We start from the raw sequence: 14,857 nt of genomic DNA, 5'->3' as shown, positions 1-14,857 counted from the left end.
TGAGTCTATGTGGGTCTCTGTGTGGTGAGTCTGTGGGTCTCTGTGTGGTGAGTCTATGGGTCTCTGTGTGGTGAGTCTGTGGGTCTCTGTGTGGTGAGTCTGTGGGTCTCTGTGTGGTGAGTTAGGGTCTCTGTGTGGTGAGTCTGTGGGTCTCGTGTGGTGAGTCTATGGGTCTCTGTGTGGTGAGTCTGTGGGTCTCTGTGGTGAGTCTGGGTCTCGTGTGGTGAGTCTGTGGGTCTCTGTGTGGTGAGTCTGTGGGTCTCTGTGTGGTGAGTATGGGTCTCTGTGTGGTGAGTCTGTGGGTCTCTGTGTGGTGAGTCTATGGGTCTCTGTGTGGTGAGTCTGGGTCTGTGTGGTGAGTCTGTGGGTCTCTGTGTGGTGAGTCTATGGGTCTCTGTGTGGTGAGTCTATGGGTCTCTGTGTGGTGAGTCTGTGGGTCTCTGTGGTGAGTCTGTGGGTCTCTGTGTGGTGAGTCTGTGGGTCTCTGTGTGGTGAGTCTGTGGGTCTCTGTGTGGTGAGTCTATGGGTCTCTGTGTGGTGAGTCTGTGGGTCTCTGTGTGAGTCTGTGGGTCTCTGTGTGGTGAGTCTGTGGGTCTCTGTGTGGTGAGTCTGTGGGTCTCTGTGTGGTGAGTCTATGGGTCTCTGTGTGGTGAGTCTGGGTCTCTGTGTGGTGAGTCTGTGGGTCTCTGTGTGGTGAGTCTATGGGTCTCTGTGTGTGAGTCTATGGGTCTCTGTGTGGTGAGTCTGTGGGTCTCTGTGTGGTGAGTCTGTGGGTCTCTGTGTGGTGAGTCTGTGGGTCTCTGTGTGTGAGTCTGTGGGTCTCTGTGTGGTGAGTCTGTGGGTCTCTGTGTGGTGAGTCTATGGGTCTCTGTGTGGTGAGTCTGTGGGTCTCTGTGTGGTGAGTCTGTGGGTCTCTGTGTGGTGAGTCTGTGGGTCTCTGTGTGGTGAGTCTGGGTCTCTGTGTGGTGAGTCTATGGGTCTCTGTGTGGTGAGTCTGTGGGTTCTGTGTGTGAGTCTGTGGGTCTCTGGTGGTGAGTCTGTGGGTCTCTGTGTGGTGAGTCTGGGTCTCTGTGTGGTGAGTCTGTGGGTCTCTGTGGTGAGTCTGTGGGTCTCTGTGTGGTGAGTCTGGGTCTCTGTGTGGTGAGTGGGTCTCTGTGGGTGAGTCTGTGGGTCTCTGTGTGTGAGTCTGTGGGTCTCTGGTGGTGAGTCTGGGGTCTCTGTGTGGTGAGTCTGTGGGTCTCTGTGTGATGGTCTGTGGGTCTCTGTGTGGTGAGTCTGTGGGTCTCTGTGTGGTGAGTCTGTGGGTCTCTGTGGTGAGTCTGTGGGTCTCTGTGTGGTGAGTCTGTGGGTCTCTGTGTGGTGAGTCTGTGGGTCTCTGTGTGGTGAGTCGTGGGTCTCTGTGTGGTGAGTCTGTGGGTCTCTTGTGGTGAGTCTGTGGGTCTCTGTGTGTGAGTCTGTGGGTCTCTGTGGTGAGTGGGCTTGTGTGGTGGTCTGTGGTGAGTCTGTGGGTCTCTGTGGTGAGTCTGTGGGTCTCTGTGTGGTGAGTCTATGGGTCTCTGTGTGGTGAGTCTGTGGGTCTCTGTGTGAGTCTGTGGGTCTCTGTGTGGTGAGTCTGTGGGTCTCTGTGGTGAGTCTATGGGTCTCTGTGTGGTGAGTCTGGGTCTCTGTGGTGAGTCTGTGGGTCTCTGTGTGTGAGTCTGTGGGTCTCTGTGTGTGAGTCTGTGGGTCTCTGTGTGGTGAGTCTGTGGTCTCTGTGTGGTGAGTGAGTCTGTGGGTCTCTGTGTGGTGAGTCTGTGGGTCTCTGTGTGGTGAGTCTGTGGGTCTCTGTGTGGTGAGTCTGTGGGTCTCTGTGTGTGAGTCTGTGGGTCTCTGTGTGGTGAGTCTGTGGGTCTCTGTGTGGTGAGTCTGTGGGTCTCTGTGTGGTGAGTCTGTGGGTCTCTGTGTGGTGAGTCTGTGGGTCTCTGTGTGGTGACCCCAGCCCTTGTCAGGGCTGGGGCTCAGTGTCACCAGTGGTCAGGGGAGATAGGTCCTGGATAGGACCCTGGCTCCCAGCCTTCCCGCCCTCGTGAGGGCGAAGGTCTCGAGCGACCAGAGGGTCGGGGACCCGCCGGGTCGGTGTGCCTCCCCTAGGTCCAGCCGGAGGACGCTGGGATAGCGGGAGATTGGATAGACGGCAAGTCTGGAGGACGTGGGATGGCGGGGAGATTGGATAGACGGCAAGTCTGGAGGCTGTAGCTCCGTAGATTAGGAGTGAAGTGTGAGCTGTGCAGGTCAGGAGGCTGTACCTCCTCAGGTAACGGTGAGGGGACCGTACAACCCTTGTGTGTGTTAGGGACTGTGTCATTAAGACAATAAACTGTGTGTGCCATAAAGAGGTTTATTAGTCCGTCCTTTACACACTACACATGTATAACTTGCCGTGTAAACATCATTCATTCTCCTCTGGAACGGACGTCGCCACGGAGAGAGACGGACGCGCCAACTCCGAGCCAACAGCGGCGGGCGTCGTCGTCACGGCTCGCTGAGAGAGAGACACGCAGACTCCAATATACAGCAGCAGCAGGCGTCCGGGCGGGGATGTAGCCCACGCCCTCCTGTATACCAGGCGAGGTAGTCAACATCTCCTAGCCACCGTGATGATGATGAGAGAGAGACACGCAAACTCCAAGTATACAGCAGCAGGCGTCAGTGTCTGGATCGAACCCACGACCTCCTACGCACCAGGCGAGGTAGTCAACATCTGTGTAGCCGCCGCTCACCGGGACGATTGCCGGGGCTCCGTCTGTCCCGCACGGTGCACACCAGCGCCAGCACCAGCACCAGCAGCGTCACCAGCAGCGTCGCCATGGCCACCAGCGAGCTGATGGAGGCGACACGGCCGCTGGCAAAGAGCGTCACCACGTCCCCCGTGGACACCCCACGCGAGGTGGATGGGGCGGTGGTGGCGGTGGTGGCGGTGGTGGTGGTGGATGGGGTGGTGGTGGTGGATGGGGCGGTGGCGGTGGTGGTGGTGGGGGTGGTGGTGGTGGGGGTGGTGGTGGCGGTGGGGGTGGTGGTGGCGGTGTGGTGGTGGTGGATTGGGTGGTGCGGTGGTGGTGGTGGGGAGTGGTGGCGGCGGTGTGGTGGTGGGGGCGGTGGGGGTGGTGGTGTGGTGGGGTGGTGGGGGGGTGGGGTGGCGGTGGGGGGGTGGTGGTGGTGGCGGTGGTGGTGGTGGTGGTGGCGGGGTGGGGTGGTGGTGGTGGTGGTGGTGGCGGTGGTGGCGGTGGTGGTGGTGGCGGGGTGGTGGTGGTGGTGGGGGGGGGTGGTGGCTACGAGATTGGGGACACGCGGGAGTACGGGAGACATGGGGAGACAGATACAGACAGAGATACAGATACACAGAGAGACACAGACAGAGACACAGTGAGACAGATACAGACAGAGAAACAGATACACAGAGACACAGACAGAGACACAGACAGAGACACAGTGAGACAGATACAGGCAGAGAGACACAGACAGAGACACAGTGAGACAGATACAGACAGAGAAACAGATACACAGACAGAGAGACACAGACAGAGACAGAGAGACAGATACACAGACAGAGAGACACAGACAGAGACAGAGAAACAGATACACAGACAGAGAGACACAGACAGAGAGACAGATACACAGACAGAGAGACACAGACAGAGACAGAGAGACAGATACACAGACAGAGAGACAGATACACAGATACAGACAGAGAGACACAGACAGAGACACAGTGAGACAGATACAGAGAGAACAGATACACAGAGACACGACAGAGACACAGACGAGATACAGACAGAGAGACAGATACACAGAGAGACACAGACAGAGACACAGACAGAGACACAGAGAGACACAGACAGAGACACAGACAGAGATACAGACAGAGAGACAGATACACAAAGAGACACAGAGAGACACAGACAGAGACACAGAGAACACAGACAGAGACACAGACAGAGACAGACAGAGACACAGACAGAGACACAGAGAGACAGATACACAGAGAGACACAGAGACACAGACAGAGACACAGAGAGACACAACAGAGACACAGACAGAGACACAGAGAGACACAGACAGAGACACAGACAGAGACACAGACAGAGTGGGATGCTGAGCAGTGTTGTTGGATGAGGAGCGGCGGTGCAGCGGTTAGCGCGCTGCGCTATGAACCCGGCGACCCAGGTTCGATTCCCGCTCACGGCCAACACCGGTGACGATTACCTGAACCGTTCCTGGGCCTCCCCTAGGTCGACTCAGCCTCAAAACGAGTACCTGGTGCGGCGTGTGTAAACATCGCCACTGGGGAGACAAAGGCGGTCGGGCGTGGTGCTGGCCACCCACCCCCTCGTGTAAAGTTTGACCTTCATAGGTGCTCACTAACAGCACTTGCCCCAACAGTCTGTTAAGGCTACACGGGGGATATTTGTCTGTGTGTGTCTGTGTGTGTGTCTGTGTGTACCTGTCTGTGTGTTGTTGTTCAACACCGCCTTGCCAGGCACGCTGAGGAGAGGCTTGCGGAGCCCCAATGCGGTTTCAGGAAAGGGCGGTCCTGCACAGATGCCATATTTTCTGCCCGTGCTACAGCAGAGGTGTAGGGAATTCCAACAAGACCTACATCTCTGCTTTATTGACCTGGTCAGGCCTATGATACCATCAGTAGGACTGGGCTCTGGGCAGTTTTTCGTGCTTTCGGAGTCCCTGACTCTGCTCACGATCATTAAGGACCTTCATGATGGTGAGCGGGCCCGGATAAAACTACGTGGCCGGGAGTCAGAGCCTTTCCCCTGTACACCTTGGGGTGCGACAGGATGTCCTCTGGCTCCCACATTATTAACATTTTTTAACCACATAGTTCGTGAAGCCTTCAATAGCTGTACCAGAGGAATTTCCATCTGTTACAGATACAATGGGAGGCTGATCGATGCCCGGGTGCGGTCAAGGGATGGCTCCCTATCGCTCAACCATGTTGCGTATGCTGATGATTTGGTAATAGCTGCTCATTCAGAAGAGGAGTTGGAGACGCTGCTGCTGAGACTGGAGCGTGCCACTAAGAGGTGGGGCCTTACCATCAGCCCCACCAAAACTAGCACCACCTGGGTATTTTGTACCATTGGACACTCCACCCCCACAACTCCCAATTGGTGATTGAGGAGTTGTGGAGAGAGTGGAGAGTTCCCATACCTGGGCAGTGTGCTCATGACGGCTGAGGTCTCACTCCGAATCAGTCGAGCGGCATTACCTTTTCATCGGTTACATAATACTGTGTGGAAGCTACCTGGTTTGTCACTCCGCACGAATCTTCAGGTCTTCTCGGCCACGGTCATTCCCTCCCTTCTCTACGCATGCGAAAAGTGGACCCCCCTAATGGAACATATTCGCCGGTTAGAAACATTTAGGCTGGCCTGTCTACGATCCATCCTGGGTTTAACCTGCAAGCTGGATTGTGTGAGGAGCTCACAAATCCCAGAAAGATCTGGGCAAAGTCCCATTGGTGAGCTCCTCCGGCAGGCAAGGCTGCGTTGGCTGGGCCATGTAGCCTGCATGCCCAGCCACCGCATGTCTGAACAGCTTTTGTTCAGCCGGATAGAGAGGGCTAAATGGGTGCGCCACTCACCCACCCACTCACCCACTCACCCACTCACCCACTCAATCACTCAACTACTTACCAAATCACTCGCTCACCCACCCACTCACCCACCCACTCACTCACCCACCCACCCACCTACTCACCCACTCAATCACTCACGCACCAACTCACTCAACCACCCACTCAGTCAACTACTCACCCCCCACTAAACCACCCACTCACTCAACTACTTACCAAATCACCCGCTCACCCACCCACTCACCCACCCACTCACCCACCCACCCACTCACTCACCCACCCACCTACTCACCCACCCACTCACTCACGCACCCACTCACTCACCACCCACTCAGTCAACTACTTACCCACCCACTAACCCACCCACTCACTCAACTACTTACCAAATCACTCGCTCACCCACCCACTCACCTCACCCACTCACTCACTCACCCCACCCACCCACTCACCCACTCACCCACCCACTCACTCACTCACTCACCCACCCACCCACCCACCTACTCACCCACCCACTCACCCACCCACTCACTCACTCACCCACCCCCAACTCACTCACCCACCACCCACTCACTCACTCACCCACTCATTCACCCACTCTCTCACCCACCAACTAACTCACCACCCACTCACTCACCCACCCACCCACTCACTCACCATCCCACTCACTCACCCCTCACCCACCCACCCACTCACCCACCCACCCACTCACCCACGGCGCTGTGTGGTGGAGGGACGGAGACACACGACAGTGGAGACCACTCCCCTGTCTTCCACCGCGGGCGAGCCGCGACTCACGCGGACGCAGTACTCAGCAGCGCCTGCAGGCTGAGGCAGCGTGGCGGTAGCGACATCCCACAAAGCGCTCCTGGCAGGAGCAAGCAGATGGTCTCAGTGTGCCGGGTTACGTGGATGACACGTTGGTGGTCTGGCCACACGGCAAAGATAGACTGACGCGTTTCTAAATCATCTCAACTCGCAAAACCCATCCATCCAGTTCAGCATGGAAGTGGAAGCTGACAGAACTCAACCATTTCTGGACATTCAGTAGCAGCAGCAGCAATAGCATCGTCATCAGTAGTAGTAGCATCACCACCCACCCACTCACCCACTCACTCTCCCACCCACCCCCCACCACCCACTCACCCACCCACCCACTCACCAACCCACCCACTCACCCACTCACCCACCCACTCCCCACTCACCCACCCACCCACCCTCACTCATCCACCCACTCACCCACCCACTCACCCACCCACTCACCCACCCACTCACCCACCCACTCACCACCACCCACCCACTCATCCCCACCCACTCACCCACCCACCCACCCACACACCCACCCACCCACTCACCCACCCACTCATCCACCCACCCACACACCCACTCACCCCCTCACCCACTCACCCACCCACTCACCCACCCACCCACTCACCCACCCACTCACCCACCCACTCCACACACACCCACCCACCCCACCCACTCACCCACCCACACACCCACTCACCCACTCACCCACCCACACACCCACTCACCCACCCACTCACCCACCCTCCCACCCACTCACCCACCAACTCAACCACCCACTCACACACACACCCCCCACACACCCACTCACCCACTCACCCACCCACCCACCCACTCACCCACCCACTCACCCACCCACTCACCCACCCACTCACCTACCCACCCACCCACTCACCCACCCACTCACCCACCCACTCACCCCACCCACTCCCTACCACCCACCCACTCACCCACCCACCACTCACCCACTCACCCACCCCACGCCCCCACTCTCACCGTGCTAGTCACACCCCTCCTTGTGGAGACCTCGGCTTGTAGATGGTAGTGCACGCCACTCTGCGCCATCCTCCTCCTCCACTCGCTCCTCATGGAGACCCGCACGGACAGCTCCCACCGCTCTCCCTCGTCGCCACCGCCATCGCCGCCATCACCCTCATCGTCGTCATCATCGTCGTCGTAGTCATTCTCGTAGCCATCTTTGTCGTCATGTTCGTAGTCCTCACGCTCACTACCACACTCCTCCTCCTCACCACCCTCCTCACCACCCTCCTCCAGCATCGCGTCCTTGTGGAGCATCAAGGTGACAGTCGGAGCACTCAGCACGGCTGAGACACACACAGAGACACACAGACACACACAAGACACACAGAGACACACACAGAGACACACACAGAGACACACACACACACAGACACCACACACACAGAGACACTCACACACAGACACACACACACAGACACACAGAGACACACACACACAGAGACACTCATACACAGAGACAGACACAGAGACACACACACACAGACACACACACGACACTCACACACAGAGACACACACACAGAGACACACTCACACAGACACACACAGAGACACTCACACAAAGAGACACTCACACACAGAGACACACACACGGACACACACACGGACACACACACAGAGACACACACAGAGCACACACAGACACACACACAGACAGAAACACTCACACAGAGACACTCACACACAGCACACAGACACACACAGAGACACTCACACACAGAGACACACACACAGACACACACAGAGACACACACACTCACACAGACACACACACAGACAGACACTCACACAGAGACACTCACACATAGACACACAGACACACAGAGACACTCCACACACAGACACACACACAGACACACACCACAGAGACACACACACACACACCACACAGAGACACACACAACACACCACACACTCATACACAGAGACCACACACAGAGACCTCACACACAGAGACACTCACACAGAGACACAGAGTGAGACACTCACACACAGACACAGAGACACAGACAGAGACAAGACAATGCCACTCACTTGTCTTCAGGTAACACATCAACCCCGACCCAGGGTGACGATGATGGTGGTGATGGGGTTGGTGATGATGTGTGATGGTGGTGATGGTGGGTTGGTGGTGGTGATGAGACGGTGGATCTGACGCGAAGTTGATAGCGGTCGCCGGATGTCGCAGAGCTGATGGACATCGCACCGTGTCTCTGCGGTGGCAGCGCAGACGGTCCGCCAGCGGGCTCGTCCATAGCTGCACAGACGAGACACGGGGAGGATGGTGAGGATGGGTGTGTGAGTGGGTGTGAGTGGTGTGTGAGTGGGTGTGTGAGTGGGTGGGTGAGTGGGTGAATGAGAGAGTGGTGAGTGAGTGGGTGAGATTGAGTGAGTGAGAGAGTGGAGAGAGTGGAGTGAGTGGGTAAGTGAGCAAGCAGGTGAGTGGGCGAGTGAGTGAGTGGGTGGGTAAGTGGGTGAGTGGTGGGTGGTGAGTGAGTGGCAAGTGAGAGAGTGGGTGAGTGAAGTGGGTGAGTAAGTGGGTGGGTGAGTCAGGTGAGTGAGTGGTGGGTGGGTGGGTGAGTGGGTGGGTGAGTGAGTGGTTGAGTGTGTGATGGGAGTGTGTGAGTGGGGTGAGTGAGTGGGTGGGTGAGTGGGTGGGTGAGTGGATGTTGGTGGTGAGTGGATGGGTGAGTTGAGTGGATGGTTATGAGTGGTGAGTGAGAGAGTGGGTGGGTGAGAGAGTAGTGGGTGAGTGGGTGGTGGGTGAGTGGATGGGTGAGTGAGTGGGATGGGTGTGAGTGGGTGAGTGAGAGAGTGGATGGGTGAGTGAGTGGGTGAGTGAGAGAGTGGGTGGGTGATGAGTTGGGTGGGTGAGTGGGTGATGAGAGAGTGGTGGTGAGAGAGTGGGTGGGTGAGAGTGGGTGGGTGAGAGAGTGGGTGGGTGAGTAAGTGGGTGGGTGAGTGGGTGGGTGAGTGAGTGGGTTGAGTGAAGAGTGGGTGGGTGAGTAAGTGGGTGGGTGAGTGGGTGGTGAGTGAGTGAGTGGGTGAGTGCGAGAGTGGGTGGGGAGTAAGTGGGTGGTGAGTGGGTGGGTGAGTGGGTGAGTGAGAGAGTGGTTTGAGCAAGTGGATGGGTGAGTGAGCGAGTGAGTGAGTGGATGGGCGAGTAAGTGGGTGAGCGAGTGAGCAAGCATCTCACAGTTTGCTGTCCACCCTGTAGGCAACGTCCAGGAGCTGTGAGCTGCTCTGGTGGCGACGTCCCTGAGCGTCGTGGTCCCAGCGGAGTTGCGTCAGCAGGTCGCGAGACTCCACGCGGACATTCAGAGGGGAGTCGCAGCTGCGGAGATGGGCAGTGTGCGCTAACCACTGCACCACCGCTCCCCACACACACACAGTGCGCTAACCACTGCACCACCGCTCCCCACACACACACACAGTGCGCTAACCACTGCAACCACCGCTCCCCACACACACACACAGTGTGCGCTAACCACTGCACCACCGCTCCCCACACACACCAGTGCGCTAACCACTGCACCACCGCTCCCCACACACACAGTGCGCTAACCCACTGCACCACCGCTCCCACACACGACACAGTGCGCTAACCACTGCACCACCGCTCCCCACACACACACACAGTGCGCTAACCACTGCACCACCGCTCCCCACACACACCCCACAGTGCGCTAACCACTGCACAACCACCGCTCCCCACACACACACAGTGCGCTAACCACTGCACCACCACTCCCCACACCACACCAGTGCGCTAACCACTGCACCACCGCTCCCCACACACACACACAGTGTGCTAACCACTGCACCACCGCTCCCCCCCCACACACACACCAGTGCGCTAACCACTGCACCACCGCTCCCCCCCCCACACACACACAGTGCGCTAACCACTGCACCACCGCTCCCCACACACACACAGTGCGCTAACCACTGCACCACGCCTCCCCCCCCCCCCACACACACACACAGTGCGCTAACCACTGCACCCACCGCTCCCCACACACACACAGTTGCGCTAACACTGCACCACCGCTCCCCCCCCCCCCACACACACACAGTGCGTCTAACCACTGCACCACCACTCCCCACACACACACAGTGCGCTAAACCACTGCACCACCGCTCCCCACACACACACAGTGCGCTAACCACTTCACCACCGCTCCCCACACACTACACACACAGTGGCGCTAACCACTGCACCACCGCTCCCAACACACACACAGTGCGCTAACCACGCACCACCGCCCCACCCCCCCCCCACACACACACACAGTGCGCTAACCACTGCACCACCGCTCCCCAACACAACACAGTGCGCTAACCACTGCACCACCGCTCCCCACACACACACATGCGCTAACCACTTCACCACCGCTCCCCACACACCCACACACAGTGCGCTACCACTGCACCACGCCACCGCTCCCACACACACACAGTGCGCTAACCACTTCACCACCGCTCCCCACGTCCACCACACCCTGGTACCCGATGTATCAACCCCCTCTGCTGGCTCACCGTGTGTGCACGTGACGAGTGGGAGGACGGAGAGGAAGAGTAGGCCAAGTCTCGAGAAGAGTTCTCGCACCGCCATGACACCCACCTGGGACCCACGTGTTTCCGTTTCTCAGTCACGTGGTGCAGAGAAATTCGATTCCCGGTTCGATTATCTCCATTTGCGTCGATTCTTAATGGGATAACATTAGAATCGATTCTTGTAGTGAATTTATAGAGTCGATTTCCGTTGCGATAACATGGGAATAGACTATCGTGGGGTGTGGTGCATGTGTGTGTCTAAAGTCGATGTCTGCGTGTGTGTACTTGTGTGTAAGTCGATGTCTGTGTGTACTTGTGTGTGTGTGTTCATGTGTGTGTATCTAAAAGTCGATGTCTGTGTGTACTTGTGTGTGTGAGTCCATGTGTGTGTATCTAAAGTCGATGTCTGTGTGTGTAAGTTTGTATGTGTGTGTAAGTCGATGTCTGTGTGTACTTGTGTGTGTGAGAGTCCATGTGTGTGTATCTAAAGTCGATGTCTGTGTGTACGTGTGTGTGTGTGTGTAAGTCCATGTGTGTGTATCTAAAGTCGATGTCTGTGTGTGTAAGTTTGTATGTGTGTGTAAGTCGATGTCTGTGTGTACTTGTGTGTGAGTCCATGTGTGTGTATCTAAAGCCGATGTCTGTGTGTGTGTACTTGTGTGTGTGTGAGTCCATGTGTGTGTATCTCAAGTTGATGTCTGTGTGTGTGAGTCCATATGTGTGTGTGTAAGTCTGTGTGTCTACGTGCAAGTGTGTGCATAAGTCGATGTGTGTGAGTCGATGTGTCTGTAAGTCCATGTGTGTTTGAGTCGATGTGTCTGTGTGAGTCGCTATGTGTGTAAGTCGATGTGTGTATGTGTACGTTGATGTGTGTAAGTCCATGCGTGTGTGTGAGTCGCTGTGTGTGTGAGTCGTCGCTGTGTGTGTGAGTCTATGTGTCAGTCGATGTGTGTGTCTATGTGTCAGTCGATGTGTGTGTGTAAGTCCATGTGTGTGTGTAAGTCGATGCGTGTGTGTGTAAGTCGATGTGTGTGTAAGTCGATATGTGTGTGAGTCAATGTGTGTGTTTGAGTCCATACATATGTGTGTGTGTAAGTCGATGTGTTTGTGTGTGTGGGTCGATGTCTGTGTGTGTAAGTCCATGTCTGTGTGTGTCTTTTTCGCCCGGGCAATGCCGGGTACCTCCCGCTGGTACCTAATAAATTCAACTTGAGTGCAGAAGGAGTTTGCGACGTGCGGTGCGAGTGTGTGAGGATGGGTGGGGCATCCTCTACATGTGGGTGGTGAACTACTTTTGCACCATTCGCAGCCAATCCTAATCAGAGTAGTGTATAGTGTAGTGTATAGTGTAGTGTATAGTAGTGTATAGTGTAGTGTATAGTGTAGTGTATAGTAGTGTATAGTGTAGTGTATAGTGTAGTGTATAGTGTAGTGTATAGTAGTGTATAATGTAGTGTATAGTGTAGTGTATAGTGTAGTATATAAGTGTAGCGCATAGTATAGTGTATAGTAGTGTATAGTGTAGTGTATAATGTAGTGTATAGTGTAGTGTATAGTGTAGTGTATAGTGTAGTGTATAGTAGTGTATAGTGTAGTGTATAGTGTAGTGTATAGTGTAGTGAATAGTAGTGTAGTGTAGTGTATAGTGTAGTGTATAGTGTAGTGTATAGTAGTGTATAGTGTAGTGTATAGTAGTGTATAGTGTAGTGTATAGTGTAGTGTATAGTAGTGTATAGTGTAGTAGTGTAGTGTATAGTGTAGTAGTGTATAGTGTAGTGTATAGTAGTGTATAGTGTAGTGTATAGTGTAGTGTATAGTGTAGTGTATAGTGTAGTGTATAGTAGTGTATAGTGTAGTGTATAGTGTAGTAGTGTATAGTGTAGTGTATAGTGTAGTGTATAAGTGTAGTGTATAGTGTAGTGTGTAGTGTAGTGTATAGTGTAGTGTATAGTAGTGTATAGTGTAGTGTATAGTGTAGTGTAGTGTAGTGTATAGTAGTGTATAGTGTAGTGTATAGTGTAGTGTATAGTGTAGTGTATAGTGTATAGTGTAGTGTATAGTGTAGTGTATAGTGTAGTGTATAGTGTAGTGTATAGTGTAGTGTATAGTATAGTGTATAGTGTAGTAGTGTATAGTGTAGTGTGTAGTAGTGTATAGTAGTGTAGTGTATAGTGTAGTGTATAGTAGTGTATAGTAGTGTATAGTGTAGTGTCTAGTGTAGTGTATAGTAGTGTCTAGTGTAGTGTATAGTGTAGTGTATAGTGTAGGTGTATAGTAGTGTATAGTGTAGTGTATAGGTGTAGTGTATAGTGTAGTGTATAGTAGGTGTATAGTGTAGTGTGTAGTGTAGTGTCTAGTAGTGTATAGTGTAGTGTATAGTAGTGTATAGTGTCTAGTGTAGTGTATAGTGTAGTGTATAAGTGTAGTGTATAGTAGTGTATAGTGTAGTGTATAAGTGTAGTGTATAGTAGTGTATAGTGTAGTGTATAGTGTAGTGTATAGTGTAGTGTATAAGTGTAGTGTATAGTAGTGTATAGTGTAGTGTATAGTGTAGTGTATAGTGTAGTGTATAGTTGTAGTGTATAGTAGTGTATAAGCGTAGTGTATAGTAGTGTATAGTGTAGTGTTAGTGTAGTGTATAAGTGTAGTGTATAGTAGTGTATAGTGTAGTGTATAGTAGTGTATAAGTGTAGTGTATAGTAGTGTATAGTGTAGTGTATAGTAGTGTATAAGTGTAGTGTATAGTAGTGATAGTGTAGTGTAGTGGTATAGGTAGTGTATAGTGTAGTGTATAAGTGTAGCGCATCGTGCCCTATGTATTTGTTTAACTTCTTTCTCACCACATGTAGCTAGAACTGATCCTCGTAGTAGTGTATCGTGGTGTATAGTGGAAGACAGTGTAGTGTAGAGTAGTGTATAGTGTATAAGTGTAGTGTATCATGGTGTATAGTGTAGTGTATAAGTGTAGTGTATCGTGGTGTATAGTGTAGTGTATAGTAGTGATCGTGGTGTATAGTGGAAGACTGTTGTAGTGTAGAGTGTATTTTAGTGTAGTATGTACATTTATTTCGCACCGTACGTAGCCCACCGTGCCAATTGGAGGTGCACTGTGATGTATACGCAATTGTATGTTGAGGAGCCCCGGGAACATGTCTCATTCACTGTGACATCACTTACAAAATATGTTCAACAGATTAGCAGAATTACCCTATTGACTGAGTGAAATCGTCTATAAGGCTGAACAGGTGGCTTTGGCAGTAACATAATCTCACCATCCACCAGCCCATGGGGTGCTCCGATCGAACTTGTTAAAAAGCACGTCGGCAGTTTGCGATTTTGTGTTGATGTCCGCAAGCTTGACAATGTTTCCGTTGCGGATGCATACCCTTGCCTCGTATGGACCATTCGCTGGACGCTTTGGCGGGCAAGCGGTTTTTTTTTCCACCCTTGACCTCCTGTCGGGATTTTGACGAGGCTTCAAACACGAAGAGGGCTTTTAGGACACCCAAAGGGTTGTTTGAATTTAACCGGCTTCCTATGGGGCTCCACTCTTCATGAACATGACTTTATACAAGCTATTGCATTTTGTTATAAAGCCGACATTTAACTCATCCCAAATCTGCATTAAAACTTATCACCTCTCTCTAGCCATGAACCCGGCTTCATTGTGGCAGGAGTTGCACAGCTGTCAAAGTTTGCAGTCGCGTCTTTGCACGGTGCACTGCAAAATGGTGGGTGGGTGGCTTGGTTTTCACCGCGAACCTCCTTCCAAGACAACGCCACATTGACAGCTATGCACACGGAGACACTTACGTTCGCAGAAGTGAAG

The 14,857-nt window shown here is 53.5% G+C and overlaps 1 protein-coding gene across 1 annotated transcript; it reads right to left on the bottom strand.

The window, feature by feature from the left end:
* Positions 1–2,733: 2,733 nt before the first annotated feature.
* Positions 2,734–7,750, bottom strand: LOC133361994 (uncharacterized). Its single transcript, XM_061580964.1, has 3 exons — positions 7,427–7,750; positions 6,445–6,491; positions 2,734–2,881 (listed from the first exon to the last, which is right to left on the bottom strand). Exons 1-3 carry the CDS (start codon positions 7,724–7,726, stop codon positions 2,734–2,736), a joined length of 495 nt encoding a protein of 164 aa, XP_061436948.1. The 5' UTR covers positions 7,727–7,750.
* Between the last annotated feature and the right edge of the window lie 7,107 nt (positions 7,751–14,857).

This window comes from Lethenteron reissneri, unplaced genomic scaffold, assembly GCF_015708825.2.
Source record: "Lethenteron reissneri isolate LAM-NWPU_2019-01 unplaced genomic scaffold, ASM1570882v1 scaffold_1322, whole genome shotgun sequence".
Taxonomy (NCBI): domain Eukaryota; kingdom Metazoa; phylum Chordata; class Hyperoartia; order Petromyzontiformes; family Petromyzontidae; genus Lethenteron; species Lethenteron reissneri.
The sequence above is the reverse complement of the archived record's forward strand: the minus strand, read 5'-3'. Positions and strand labels throughout refer to the sequence as shown.

Excerpts from the sequence above, each read along its gene's own strand:
- LOC133361994 (XM_061580964.1), bottom strand. The coding sequence starts at position 7,726 with ATGCTCCACAAGGACGCGATGCTGGAGGAGGGTGGTGAGGAGGGTGGT. Across the intron at positions 6,492-7,426 it reads GGAGGGGTGTGACTAGCACG|GAGCGCTTTGTGGGATGTCG; the intron begins GTGAGAGTGGGG and ends TGCTCCTGCCAG. Across the intron at positions 2,882-6,444 it reads CACGCTGCCTCAGCCTGCAG|CGGCCGTGTCGCCTCCATCA; the intron begins GCGCTGCTGAGT and ends GCTCTTTGCCAG.